This window comes from Pseudonaja textilis, chromosome 3 (genome assembly GCF_049901715.1).
Source record: "Pseudonaja textilis isolate UNSWEBS1 chromosome 3, rPseTex1.2, whole genome shotgun sequence".
Classification (NCBI taxonomy): domain Eukaryota; kingdom Metazoa; phylum Chordata; class Lepidosauria; order Squamata; family Elapidae; genus Pseudonaja; species Pseudonaja textilis.
The window spans coordinates 74562917-74577109 of NC_141992.1; the positions used below are offsets into that span (position 1 = coordinate 74562917).

Here is a 14193-nt window from a genome sequence, read left to right on the forward strand (position 1 = left end):
TGGCATTCAGCTTTGTTCGGGTATTTTCCCACGTCATTGTAGTTGTGCTTTTAAAGTTGTAGCAACGTTTCGGCAGAATCTCATCTGCCATCATCAGGCTTCTGTATAGTGTTCATCTGTGAGTCAGACTTTTACAGTGGTTTCAGATTTAAATTTGGGGCAACCTATTGCTGTGCCAGAATGGTTTTTTCTTCATCCTGATTGGTTGGGAGTCTTGGTCTGTGTTTATTGGTCTTGGAGTTTGCTGTGTTCTGCTTGATTGGTGTTTCTAGTATCTTCTGTCTGTTTTTTGGCTCTTTTTGTATCTTGATTGGCTGGCAACATTGTGTTACTTTATTGGAGGCCTTTAGTGCAGCTTGAATCCAGAGCCCTGGCCAATGCCATCCACAAACACAAACTATGGTTAAGATACATCAATGACACATTTGTGATTTGGCCCCATGGAAAAGAAAACCTAAACAATTTCCTAACACACCTAAACAGCACACACCCCAAAATCAAGTTCACCATGAAAACGGAAACAAACAACTACCATTCCTAGATGTACTAATCAACAAAAAAACAGATGGCACACTAGGACACACCGTATACCAGAAGAAAACACACACTAACCGCTACCGCAACGCCCAATCCCACCACCACCCAGCACAGATAAACTCCGTGGCTAAAACACTAATTACTAGAACGCCTGGCAGACACATTAAGACTGAACTATGCACCCTGACTAAAGTACTGACAGCCAATGGCTTCCACAAAAGCAAAATCACCGGCTTGATCCACAAAAACACACTGAGACCTAATAGAGACCCAGAAGATGAACAGACCTATGGAACAGCTGTTCTGTCCTACATAAGAGGTACTACAGACAAAATTAGTAAGATACTACACAGACATCACATCAAGGCTGCCTTCAAAACAGACAGAAAAATAGCAGCCATCCTTAGAAACCCCAAAGATAAAATTGACCTGGAAAACCAAGGCATATATGAAGTCCCCTATGCATCATGCCCGGCCACATACATTGGACAGACCAATAGAAGAATAAGTACCCGCCTGGATGAACACAAAAATGCAGTCAAAAAGCTGGAACACACTTCCTCACTAGTCCAACACATGGAAGCCACAGGTCATAGCATCAACTTCAATGGCACCAAAACCCTAGCCACTATAGAAAACCCCAGCCACAGAATCATCAGAGAAGCCATAGAGATTGAAAAAAGACCAGAAAGCATGAATAGAAGAGATGATTCCACCAGACTGTCAATCATTTGGAAGCCTGCACTCACAAACAAAAAAATCTCCACACCACAAGCCAGGCAAACACCTGGGCACAAACAGATCCCCCTGATACCTCCAGCTCAAACACATCCCAACCAGGCACCCAGATGAAACCTAGCTTCCTAACTAATGATAGCCATCCATTTACCCGGAGCCAAGCTGCACTAAAGGCCTCCAATAAAGTAACACAATGTTGCCAGCCAATCAAGATACAAAAAAGAGCCAAAAAACAGACAGAAGATATTAGAAACACCAATCAAGCAGAACACAGCAAACTCCAAGACCAATAAACACAGACCAAGACTCCCAACCAATCAGGATGAAGAAAAAACCATTCTGGCACAGCAATAGGTTGCCCCAAATTTAAATCTGAAACCACTGTAAAAGTCTGACTCACAGATGAACACTATACAGAAGCCTGATGATGGCAGATGAGATTCTGCCGAAACGTTGCTACAATTTTAAAAGCACAACTACAATGACGTGGGAAAATACCCGAACAAAGCTGAATGCCATATATGTAAGTACCTGCAAAAACTTAAGAAAACACACACACACACACACACACACACACACACTAAGGAAAACTGTTTTGTTTCAAATGATGTAGCTTTAGCAATTCCTTACAGCTTTACGCTTTATTCAAAAGTTCTACTGATGTTTGCTAAGGAATAAAGGGCAAGATAAATTATTTCTTACTATGCTTTCACACAGATGTCTTTTAAACTGTAGTTTTCACAGTATTAAGTTATACTTTTGGAATTTAAAACAGGGTGGCATCAAAGAGAACTCTGAAGGACCAGAATATAAGCATACCGTTTAATCAATCATTGTGGAAGATTCAATAATTCATTACAGCAAAAAAGTCTCTAGGACCAGACATTTTCTTTTTAGGAATTGTTAGGCCTCACTGAGTAATTTTAAGAGTTATATAGCTACATAGAACTTTAGCTGAAAAAGTATCTGACACAATGGCTTCTGTAGTTGGCAAATTCATGAAGACAAGCGTGGATCTATATCACGAACTCCAAGCAAGTGGTACATAAGCTTCACTCCACCCACCAATGTGCCCTATTCACACTCCCAAATAAAGTCTAGTATGTGGATTATGATAAGAATATAATGCTGATGCATTAGAAATTGTGTAACTTTTATGATGAAACAGGGCGACAAAATAAATCAGTTATATCAAGTATTGCATAAATTTGAGTTATTCAAGACAAGGGCCTTTAAAAGAACAAAGTCTCTTTATTAAAAGTGCTGTTAGGCCATGTATTCATCTTACCTGGCAATGTCCCTTCATGAATAAAAGTCTTCAATTAATATACAATAGGTTGCATTAAAAGAATATTAAACTTCATATTCCCATAAGGTCTTTGCATTCTTATAAAGTTTTTATTTGCTGCCTGCCTGCCAAAAAGCCACTCACTTTTGAAAACAAACATATTCCAATGGCTCTGCCAATGAAAGAAGGTCAAACCTCTCATGACAAGGTCAGGAGAACAATTCTAGTTCATTTCTGTCAGTAAAAGATAAACGGAGGGATTCCCTTTTGGCAAAAAGAAGTGAAAATACATTTTGCAGGTTCTTTTGGACAGCAGCACAACAAAATTTCTATCTCAAACCAGCGAAAGAAACAATTCAAATTATTGATGCTAGTCCCAACTATTCTTCCACTTTTATCAGTTCAAATTCTGCAATATATACATACTTTGAAACAATTCAGCTTCCAAAGTGGGCTATTACAATACAGAATATCCTATTTCAGGATTAGAATGTTCTATGTTAGAACATTTTGCATGCCTTAAATATTCAGTAATAGTATTGAGAAACAAAACAAAACACAGGTTAAAATTCAGGATATTCAGGTACAGAACTCATTGCATAGTTTTTAGTAATTTCCTTGTTTAGGTGCAGAAAATTAAATGCGTATTTGAATGTAAATACTACCTATACTGCTAGCATTCAACTTTTGATATTCAAGATGCCAATCTACAGCCTTGTGCAATCTAAGGAAACATAAGATATCTATTTATAGTGCAATTGCAAATGGAGGAGTGAGCACTGTTTGTTGAATGAATTTAGATGACTGTTTTTCACTCAAGAATGTAATGGATTCTTGCTAACATAGCACATTAAAATATATTGAAATACATAAGGAAGTATATCACTGAGGAAATGAGGCAAAATAGGCTCTCAGCATAAAATGGAAATACTGATAGAATCCTGTAAAAAATGAAAACTATGAATTATGCTTCCTTTTAGCTATTCATAGCTTTGTAATAAATAAAAAACCCATGTAATTCCTAAAAAAAATGTAAATAACAATGTAGTTCTTAAAAAAAGTTTCCTCAACGGATTACTTTAAAAATAACAGGTGGCTTAATTGTTATTAAGTATTTACAGAATTCTATGATCATTAAATTCTATTATCATTAAATTCAATACTTAATGACATATTAATTGCAAAGCAACTAAAAATATGAAGAGTGACCACTTCTTAATAATTGCTCATTTAAAGGTGGACAATTGCAAAGCCAATAGCATAGACAGAACTGAAATCAAACTAAGTTATAGCAGATTTAAACAAATGCCTTTGGAAACAAAAAGGATATGATACAATCAGTTCTGAAGGAAAACTCTGAAACTGTGTTTACATTGCACTTTCTCACTAGATCACGGGTGTCAAACTTGCATCATCACAGCAGCGCCATGTGACATACCAGGACTTTTTTCCCTTTTCACTAAACTGGGCATGGGTGTAATGCATCTGGCCCATGGGCCGTGAGTTTTACAGCCCTGCACTAGGCAAACATTGTGGAAAAGGTTATAGTGATTTGGAATAATAGGAGTAGAAATTTGAAGACTGTAGAAGACTGATGAAAACTATCATCAGTTTAAAACAAAGATTGCTGTAATATTGGTAATGGTTCACACTGGCATATAATGACTGGAATTCCGAAAGACAGATTTGGCAATGAAAGAAAAAATAAACTCTAGTACTATGTTTCAGCTAACCAAGAAAAAATTAAATTAGCAGTTAGCTAAGGACTAGCTCAATATTTAGAATTAATAATAATATTTAGGTCTTTAAAACACAAAATAAGGAGATATTCTTCACAACAAATATGTGTACAGCTAAGAAATATTAGGATGTGGCACAACTAACAGTTTAGTCATCGTACAAAGGAATTGAAGTTCAACATTACTCCTTCACTGACATCATACTGTAAGCACTCTTATAACACTTCTGAAAGAATATTTGAAACTATACACATATAAGAAGTTGTGCATGGAAAAGTTTATTCAGGTACCAAAAAGCCTTATTAATTACTTGTGATTCATGATACGGTAAATATATGTATTATCCCAAAACATCCTTTATTGATTACCATCATTTCTTTTACTCACAAAACCTTTTCTGGAAAGTCACTTGAGAAAATAAGATGTAGTTCCCCAACCAGATTGTATTATTTGGCAATTGGTTCTTTACTTCCCTTACTGGAAAAAGCAATAATCCTACTGTATGAAATCATTACTAAGGCATTCCAAGCATATTATGTTGGACAAAAGGATTAATTCTGAAGAGGACAAATAGCTATATCTAACAGGAATTTAAGACACTACAAGAATAACCAAGAACAATAGTGTATTCACCCTGCTCTGAACTGTTAATTAATAAGGTACTTGTAACTCTTAAGTAACCTTAATTTGCCTAACCAAGTATCTTCTCTTCACTTTTCTTTTTGTCTGACAGTGAATTAGCTTTTCTTAAAATATATACATACAATACTGTATATTTTGCTTGTGAGGATGAGTAAGATTAATCATTAGTGGATTCTCCTAATCTCTGGAATCATTTATGTTTTTTGCCCTCTGTCTCATAGACAAAGAAGGGAAAAGGGAAATCAAAAGAGAAAAAGCTCTATGAATAGATGGCACTACTATAGAACAGATTTGTCATCTGTCAAGCAAATTTGCTTCTACAATGTTGTGTTTTAATGCAGAGATGCTCAATCTCCGTGGTGCTCGCATGGAACCAACCCTTCCCATCCTGCCGACCCACCAAGCTGGAAAGGTGAGGACCACTGTTTTAATGTCTTGTGTGTTCTTAACCATCAGTCACACAGTTTCAAAAAAAAGAAGAACCAGAGAAACTGCAAACACTATTGTTTTTACTAGAGAGAAGACTATTAAACACATTATTGAACTGAGTAAACAATTTCTGAGATGACCTAATATGTTCCTCTTCCTCCTCCAACTCCTCCTCCTCACCACCATCCATTTTGCATGGAAAAAGAAAATATGATAGTTGACCAATAGGAACTGCCAAAACTATGCATGGAAGAAGGGAATAATTTACAACACTCCAGCATAGACCAACGTGAAAAGAAAATAAATTCCTTTCATCATCCACAATAACTAGAAATACATTTTCTGGATACATGGACTTGCCTTACACTGATCTGTATTTATAACTTAAAAATTCGCAGTCATCTTCATTTTTAAAAAATAGTTTCAAACAAGTGCTTTTTCAAACCCAACCCAGAATCTCAGGTGGTTTATGAAAAGTATGTATTCTGCATAAGCTGTAGGCCTTCTTTGAAATATTACAATTTTGAAGAAAGAAAAATGTAAGTTTACTCAATATCTCTTTCTACAAAATCCTATCTCTAATCAGCTCATAGTTAATCAACTGATTATCTGTAAGCTCAGTAGATATACTCTTCCCTTTAATAACAATAAGATTAAAATTCTTACCTGATAGAATTATGTGGCCTATTTTCTAGTTTCATCAAAATTTGTATGTCTGACTGGGGAGATATTGTGTAGATTTTTAATCTGCAATTTAAAAAATGTAACATTTAAGAAATCTTATCGTAACAAAAAATCCAGAAACCTTTTTTAAAAAAACTGTTGATTCAGCAAGAGAATCCAACTGAAAAAATAATATACACAATATACTGTATTGTACTAATGTACTGAAATAATAGAGCATACAAATATTTTGTAAAAAGAACTACCTTTGCTGCTTCACAGGATCACATTCTTGAGGATCAATATATGTCTTCAAAATATCACACAATGGTTTATCATCTGGTACCCTTTATCCAGAAATATAAATTATCAGTGAAGATATTCATAGGAATACACAAACCGGTTAGCAACACATTAATATGTACTGTATGTATTTTATTAATTATTCTTTTTCAACTACATAAGGTTCATTCAGAGATATATACAAAACATTTAGGAATTCATATCCAAGACACCAAAAAGACTCTCTGCTATGTTTTTCCAATTTCAATTATTTATTCTAAATAGAAATAATTCTTTCATATCTTTAAATAAATTTTAATGGTAGATCCATCTTCCTATTGTATAATCTTTCTATACAAGAAACTGAAGTAAATGCTTGGGGGTACAGCCATATAAGAAATATGTACAATGAGCCATACTTTCTCAATTTAAAGCTTCCTAGATTACCTAGAAATAGGTAAGATGATATGTAATTTTGAAACAGCTCGAAGGAAATATCCCAATAGTTTGTTTATTGAGAAACTTGTGCATTCTTTCCAAACAAAACCCAAATGTAATTGTAAAATATAATCCAGAAATTATCTAAATTAAATAATTTAATTACATAAGTATTTAAACTTCATGTGAAAGTAAGTTTGCTGGCAAGTTATGTATGAATACCTTTGTTCTGTGAATTTAGCATGACTCTGAGGAAATATGAGCTTCAAGTGCCAGTAGAACTTTTGTTCCCTGAAAAAAAGAAAATAGATCCTTAAAATTCTTTTTATTACAAATGCAATTGCTACTGCCTTGTATAGAGAAAATTCCCAAAAAAGTAAGAAATAGGAGAAAGCTGTTCAGGGCTTGTTCACTTGGGGAGGTATCAAAAGTCTTAAATTATTCTGACTTCAGATTTATAAACACAACCAAAATATAACCCAACAGGCAGGAAAATCAAGTATTAGCTCCAAGTGCAAAGTTTCTTCTACATTTTAATATGGATTAAACTTAACTGCTGCTTTCCTTGTATTTAAGAATTGATGTTTCTATTCCTATTCCACATGTATGTGTAAACATAAGTATTCCAAGTACAGTCCTACAGGTATGAAATTATTTTGAACTCTGGTTAATAAAACAACATTCTATCAACAGATCACAAGCAAAAGCAATGTAGATCAATCTGTTCCCAGCTATATTGAAATACAACATCCAAGTTGTTTGGATGTATCAGCATGGGAATATGCAGCATATTTTGCAATCTTTACTTAGAAATTAGGATGAAATAAAATAATTTTACTTTATAAATTGTCCAAACAGGCTGGGAATATTCTGAACAAGAATTTTCTTTGGAAGAAAACAACTAGCATTTTTAGAAGGAGGGAAATTGACTCATGACTAGAATAAGAAGTTGGTACATATCAATAGAAGGGGAACAAAGGGAAGAAATCACCGCAAAGAGGTTTTGAAGACTGTTTCTTCTCTACAAATACCATGTCAAAAAAGCAATGGGACTTGGAGACGCAGGCTGTATGTATGCTGAAGCTGTTCTCAAAAAGTGTGAAGTGTCTTTGTTAACATAGGCCTAACAATGTACAACTAAATGCTGGAATTATGATATCTGTAATGTAGGACAATAACAAGGTGCTTTTCCAGAGTTAAGTTTTTGGGAGCAAATTTATGCAAATGATCAATTATGCTCAGTGACATAATCTCATCTATCTTGTGATAATCATATGTGCAAGATTTTAACTTCCACGAACATCTAGGCAGAATGTAAATACAGGTCTATGGAGTTCAAGTGTAATACTACTGGATGTTAGTTAGTCTTGCACATTGTTTTTTTAAACATCAGTAAATAGTGGGACTATGTATTTATTTACATAAATTTAAAAACACCTCCGATTCTATGGTACGGAGTACCTTCAGGGTTGCCTATTTGCCCCTTAACTGTTTTGAGGAAATTTTGCTCTACCCAATCTCTTTCTATCGTATTAATAGCAGTAACAGGATTATCTTTTCAATTTCTGTTCCACTAACAAATGTAGAAGCCTTTTGCAAATCCTAATTGATCAGTACAGTGCTATTTCTCCTTATTCAAAAATGGCACAATTTATACTTCACCTCCTCTGGTACATAAGAGAAGCAAAATTTGCACTGGGACCCTGTGTTCTATAGGATTTTATCATTTCTCTATTGTATCCATTTGCAAACACATCATCCTGCAATTCTTCTTTGTTGGTTGCTTCTTACATTTGGATGTTTTCACTTGATGCTTTCATTCTATTAACACACAGGAAAACTGTCTCCAGAAATTCTTAGCATTATGCAATTTTGCCAGCAACATTTAGGGCCAGAAAAGAACTGAATTTCAGCAATAAGTGGGAATAAAAGCATTAAAGCCCTTCTCCAAATATGGAGACAACATAGAAAACAAACAAACATAGAAACCTATTTTCTAGAAACCTATTTTTCACTTTCAGGAGATTTATAAAGTAAACATTAAATCAGGGATGAGAGGGTTGCAGCTCTGCGGATGTTTACTGCCTCCAGTCAGAAGTCGGTGACTGGTAATGTGTGAAAGGCTTTACAAGGCCTACACCTGATAATATAAATTCTGGTTTATAGAATCTTTCGAAAGTGAATGTTGATTTCCTATAGCTCTTTCTTTCTAGGGTTGTATGGGTCATTAGTGAATCATGGGCGGATCCCAACACAGAAACACAAGGAAACTGCACCAAGCCTTCCAGAGGATGCAGTGACTTGGAAGGAGAAAGGTTTTGCTTGAGAGCTTTACCATTTATGAAGTTTCCTTTGGAATGTGTGTTTCACTCAGTTTGTTTTTTTGCCCAGTGCCACAGTCTCCCTTTTTCTTAGAAGAAATTCAGCATGATGAAAAAGAGAACTAAACGAGTATTTACCCAGGAAATTTAATTAGGCTGTTACAATTCACTGGAGTATGGAACATATTTAGCTGTTTTTAAAGTAAGAACAATTACAAGATTCTTTAGGCAAAAGAAAGAGATGAAAAGATGTGGAAACTTTAACCAGAAATTATTTATGTCAATTTTTGTATTTACATGGTCAGGCAGCTTAAGAAACAGTTAAGTCAAAGTAATTGTGAATGGGGTTATTCTTTTTAACTACTGATCAGTTGATGTAATCACGAATCATAAGTTCACTTGAACACAAACCGTTTACATGCCAAGCATCTTTCTTTCAGCCAATCTGATTATGTATTTTTAGGAACTCTATGAGGTTGCAAAAAGTACTATCATGATTCATTAAGACAACAATGAAACCATAGGAATGGGAAGCTACAATAATATTCAAAACATAAACTCAAACCTTAATTCTGTTTAAAAAAAAGAATGGCAACATTTACAAGTGACACATAACTGAGGACTCAGAAACTTGTTGCTGTATATTTAAGAAGTATTCCACAGAAGCGTACTTAGATAGATTTCTACTGAGAACATAGAAGTACACTAATTTCTTCTTCCAAATGCCTTATAGTAACACGAAATATTTGCAAGAGAGCCATCTATTGGTTTTCAGAATTATAGCCAATTTAGTCTTTGCAGGAAATGAAGAGCCTTGTGCATAAGCTTTTGTGATGACCCGGGAAGTGGCACAAAGGCAACACAGTCAGATAAGCAATAAGAGCCGCTTTATTATCTCCAACTTTGCCCCCAATGTCCAGGTTACTTTCTGGCTGGAGAAAAACACTCCCAGGAACAGCCTTTAACTACAGAAAATTAAGTTCAAAACACGAGCAAAACAAACTGTAACTTAAAGTCCAAACAAGCCAAACTGAAGTAATTAGTTCGGCAGAGCAGGAGCAAGAATTTCAGACTTGAAAGCACGGCAAAACTCAACACACTTGGGAAGATGCCAGGAACACAGATAAGCCACGACAACACAGGATAAAGTCATGTTTGCTCCCAGCAGCCTGCCACACGCAGCCTGTCTTTCTTATCAACTGTCTTCCCAGCTGTGGCTAATGAAGGGAATCAGGGTCATTTCCTCCCCCGTAAGCCACGCAACACACATTGCTCTCTTCTCTGTTCCTTCCTGCATGCCCTAGGACCGTAGCGGTGAATCTTTGACATGCGTGCCGGAAGTGGCACACAGAGCCATTACTGCCGGCATGCGATCCCTCACCCAGAAATGGTCTACTGTGCTTGCGCACGCACCGCCCGCCAGCTGATTGTCAGGGAGCCGGTGCGCATGCATGGCAACGCATGGGAGACACACGCATATGCGCAGAAGTGTGCGGCATAGAGGGGTCATGTGCATATATGCAATAGCGTGCAGCACAGGTTGCACACGCACGTGCAGGGGGCATGCGGGGGGCAAGCGCATTACCTTCTGGGTGATGGCACACGAGCGTGAGCACACGCGCAATTATCGGTACGGGAGCCCAAAAAGGTTAGCCACCATTGCCCTAGGATGAAGAGGAGGTGGGCCTAGTTCTTCCTCTGAACTCCCTCTCCCTTGTTCTACCTCTCCCCTGCTCTGCCCAGCTGGACTTTGCCCTTCCCCAGCCTTCTCCACAGCCAACGGAGCCACACTCCCATTCCCTGTCAGCTGTCTGGTTTCCTCCTCAGATTCAGATTCTGACAGGAGCATGACACAATATCTATTTCATCCACTGAAAGAATAGTTATTAAAACAGACTGTGCTATAGTGACAGATTATAACATTTGTGTATAACTATGTAGACAGGAGTTATAGGTAAAACAAATAGATGTCTCTGTTGTTACATAAAAGCTCCCCTTCCTTTTTAATTCACAGTTATACTCCTTGAAAACAATGAAATGTATTAGCATCTTCTTGCTGGCTGAAAAATTGTATTTCTTTTCTATCATTCTCTGCAATAAAGCTAGAAAGCTTAGATCAGTCTACTGTTAATATCTTGATATAACGATTACAAGATTAAATGCATACATAGACAGTACATACTGAGCAAACATAAATATAAATCAGTCAAAGGGAAACTTTATTCAGAATGATGAAAAACAACCAGAACCCCTGTGGGTCAATGGGGAAAATAATTCAGATGTTATAGCCGGATAATGGCTTATTAGGATCAATCAAGAAACCCTTTCAGACTTGTGTTGTGATGATGTGCACCAAGTAGATAAGTGGCAGAATATATCTGACATTGCAATGAATTTCATCACTTGCTCACCTTAAGACACTTACATATGAAAGCCATATTTAGAATGAGGGCTTTTGTTGAGCTAACATCCAAGCTAATAACAGCTGGAAACTTACTTATTGCTGTAGAATGTAGAATTCTCTCGTCTCTTTGTGAAGCCAATTGGTAAAGTTTGTAAGTAGATCTTGCACCTCCGAGCTCGGTTTCTCAGAAAGTTTACCTGATGAAGAGGCAAGTTTTAAAATGACAAGCATAAAAATTACTTTCAGATATGAACTACTTTAAATAATTATTTTGAGAAACTGTGGTTTAGCACTACTAGGCTTCACATGCTCAAGACCCGCATTTTTTTTTAAGAATCGTGGAATCTTTTGCATTCATTTAGTTTGTCATCATGTCTAAAACTTGTTTTAATAAATCAAGGTGACGATCAAGTTTAAATTTTAGTCACTAAACCAGAAACTTCCAACCTTCTCATGGCCCAACTACAAAACATAGGAGTGCAATATTTGTTCTTACAAGCTTATTTTTCTAACAGTAAACTATAATTGTATGTTATGTTGAAAGCAAATGTATTCTGTTTTACAGAATAGATGAAACACTCAAATCATTTCTATATGTGGCTCTTGGGAATTGAAGAATATGTGGGCCTTAATCACTAAAAGCTAACAAGATTGGAAACATATCCAGGATATGCATTACCTATCTGGGGGTATAAGGCAAAGCATACTAAGTATCCTATACAGATCAAAAACAGACTCTTGAAAACCTATTGCTATATTGCTATAATTGCAGTTATTTCTGCAATTCTAAATGAGAAACTTCTACTTTGCCAGCCGTCATTCCCTTAAGCTGTCTATTCAGCAGAACTACGTTAAGTTTTTACTTGTGCCTTCCAAGCATCAGGCACTGCTCCCAAATAGATGCTTCCAAATGAAACCAAACAGCTTAACCATTTTCCTTTCCACATTCCCTCAACCTAATCATTCTGCAGACACACTTCCTGTTTCTCCCAGCAGCAATTATCAAAGAGGAAAAAAGAAAGTGGAAAAAAACCATCTTTCAAACAATAAAATGGAAGGTTCTTCCATGGGACAATGTTTCTGGCAAAATTCTTGTGTATCATTTGTTTTATGCAGAATATGGGTTTATTTATAGCTCTAGAATTTTATCATTGCAACATGGAGAAATACTCTCCATTTTGAAGTGTCTTCGGTACATTAGCTCTTCCAAGGACATTCTATCTCTGCAATTTCTGTTTGTTCTTTTCTTTCTATTTCCTTCAAATTTAACAAAGAAGAGCAGGGGCTTCCATGTAGGGATATATGCAGTTCTTCACTTATGACTGGCTGCTTAGCAGCTGTCCAAAGTTACAATCAATTTAAATTAAAGGGACTTAGGACTTATGATCTGGATTCGAAGTTCCAATGGCCAGGCCCCCTTCATAGTCATGTGTTCATTCTTAGGGTTCTTGGCAAAACAGCTGCATTATGGTTGTTTGCAGTGTCCTGCAGTCATGTGGCTGTGTTTTACAAAGGTTTTGCTGAAAACTTACAAATCTATTACTTTTTGGTTTATGAGAAATAGTATCTCGAGCAGCACAGTCAGTCATTCTTCCCCCGTCTTCTAGAAACCGATAGTCTGAAGAAGAAAATCAAGGAAAAGGCAAGGGGACATTTTACTGAAATATAAGTGATGTTGATATGTAAAAATATAAAGAACTACATATAAGTAATGTATTTAGCATTAAAATGTTCAATATATATAGGATTAAAATGTTCAGTGTATAGAGGTTCAGATTTTGTAATACTTTTAATCAATCACAAACCTACCACATGACCCCAGGAAAAGACAAATATCTTTAAAGAGAAAGTGAGATTTTATTCTGAGTTTTTAAATTCTCTATGCTGTTTTGGTGGTATTAAGTGCATGCTGGATCTGACTAGTCATTGACTGTAAATAATTTTTACTATTATTATTGCTGAAGTGCAGTGTATGTACCCATTCCATACCTGTTTTCAAGTATTTTTTTTCAAGTTTTGGAGTCTGAGCATGCCTGTTTTTAGGCTGTTGGTTTGAGCTCTGAGTTTGGCAATTTGGTTGCAAATGTTTCATCACCATTCGAGGAGACATCAGGTTTTGAGTTTGAGTTGGCAATACAGCTGCATTATGTTGTTTGCAGTGTGTTGCAGTCATGTGACTGCATTTTACAAAGGTTTTGCTGAAAACTTACAAATCGATTGCTTTTGGGTTTATGAGAAATAGCATCATGAGCATCAACTCAAAACACACTGATGATGTCTCCTTTGCAACCAAATTACCAAACTCGGTACTCAAACCATAGCCTAACTACCAACCTGAGCTACTAATATTCAAATACATTTCATCCCTATTTTCAACTGTGATTGAAATATGCTATGCATTTGATTAAATTTTAAGTATCTTTATATGAGCTAGAATTCTTTTTCAGTTAAGAAATATACACTGCTCAAAAAAATAAAGGGAATACAAAAATAAGATAGCCTAGATCTGAATGAATGAAATATTCTTATTAAATACTTTGTTCATTACATAGTTGAATGTGCTGACAACAAAATCACACAAAAATTATCAATGGAAATCAAATTTAGCAACCCCACGGAGGTCTAGATTTGGAGTTACACTCAAAATTAAAGTGGAAAAAAACACTACAGGCTGATCCAACTTTGATGTAATGTTCTTAAAACAAGTCAAAA

At 35.9% G+C, this 14193-nt stretch overlaps 1 protein-coding gene across 3 annotated transcripts in view; it reads right to left on the bottom strand.

Moving 5' to 3' along the window:
- ZNHIT6 (zinc finger HIT-type containing 6) overlaps window positions 1-14193 on the bottom strand; it is a 41018-nt gene that overhangs the window by 20463 nt on the left and 6362 nt on the right. For all 3 annotated transcript variants that reach the window (XM_026700264.2, XM_087930126.1, XM_087930127.1), the window contains 5 exons: window positions 13014-13099; window positions 11575-11678; window positions 6979-7047; window positions 6303-6383; window positions 6040-6120 (listed from right to left, as the gene is read on the bottom strand). In XM_026700264.2, the coding sequence (XP_026556049.1) occupies window positions 6040-6120; window positions 6303-6383; window positions 6979-7047; window positions 11575-11678; window positions 13014-13099 (421 nt within the window). The remainder of the gene's footprint in view (window positions 1-6039; window positions 6121-6302; window positions 6384-6978; window positions 7048-11574; window positions 11679-13013; window positions 13100-14193) is intronic.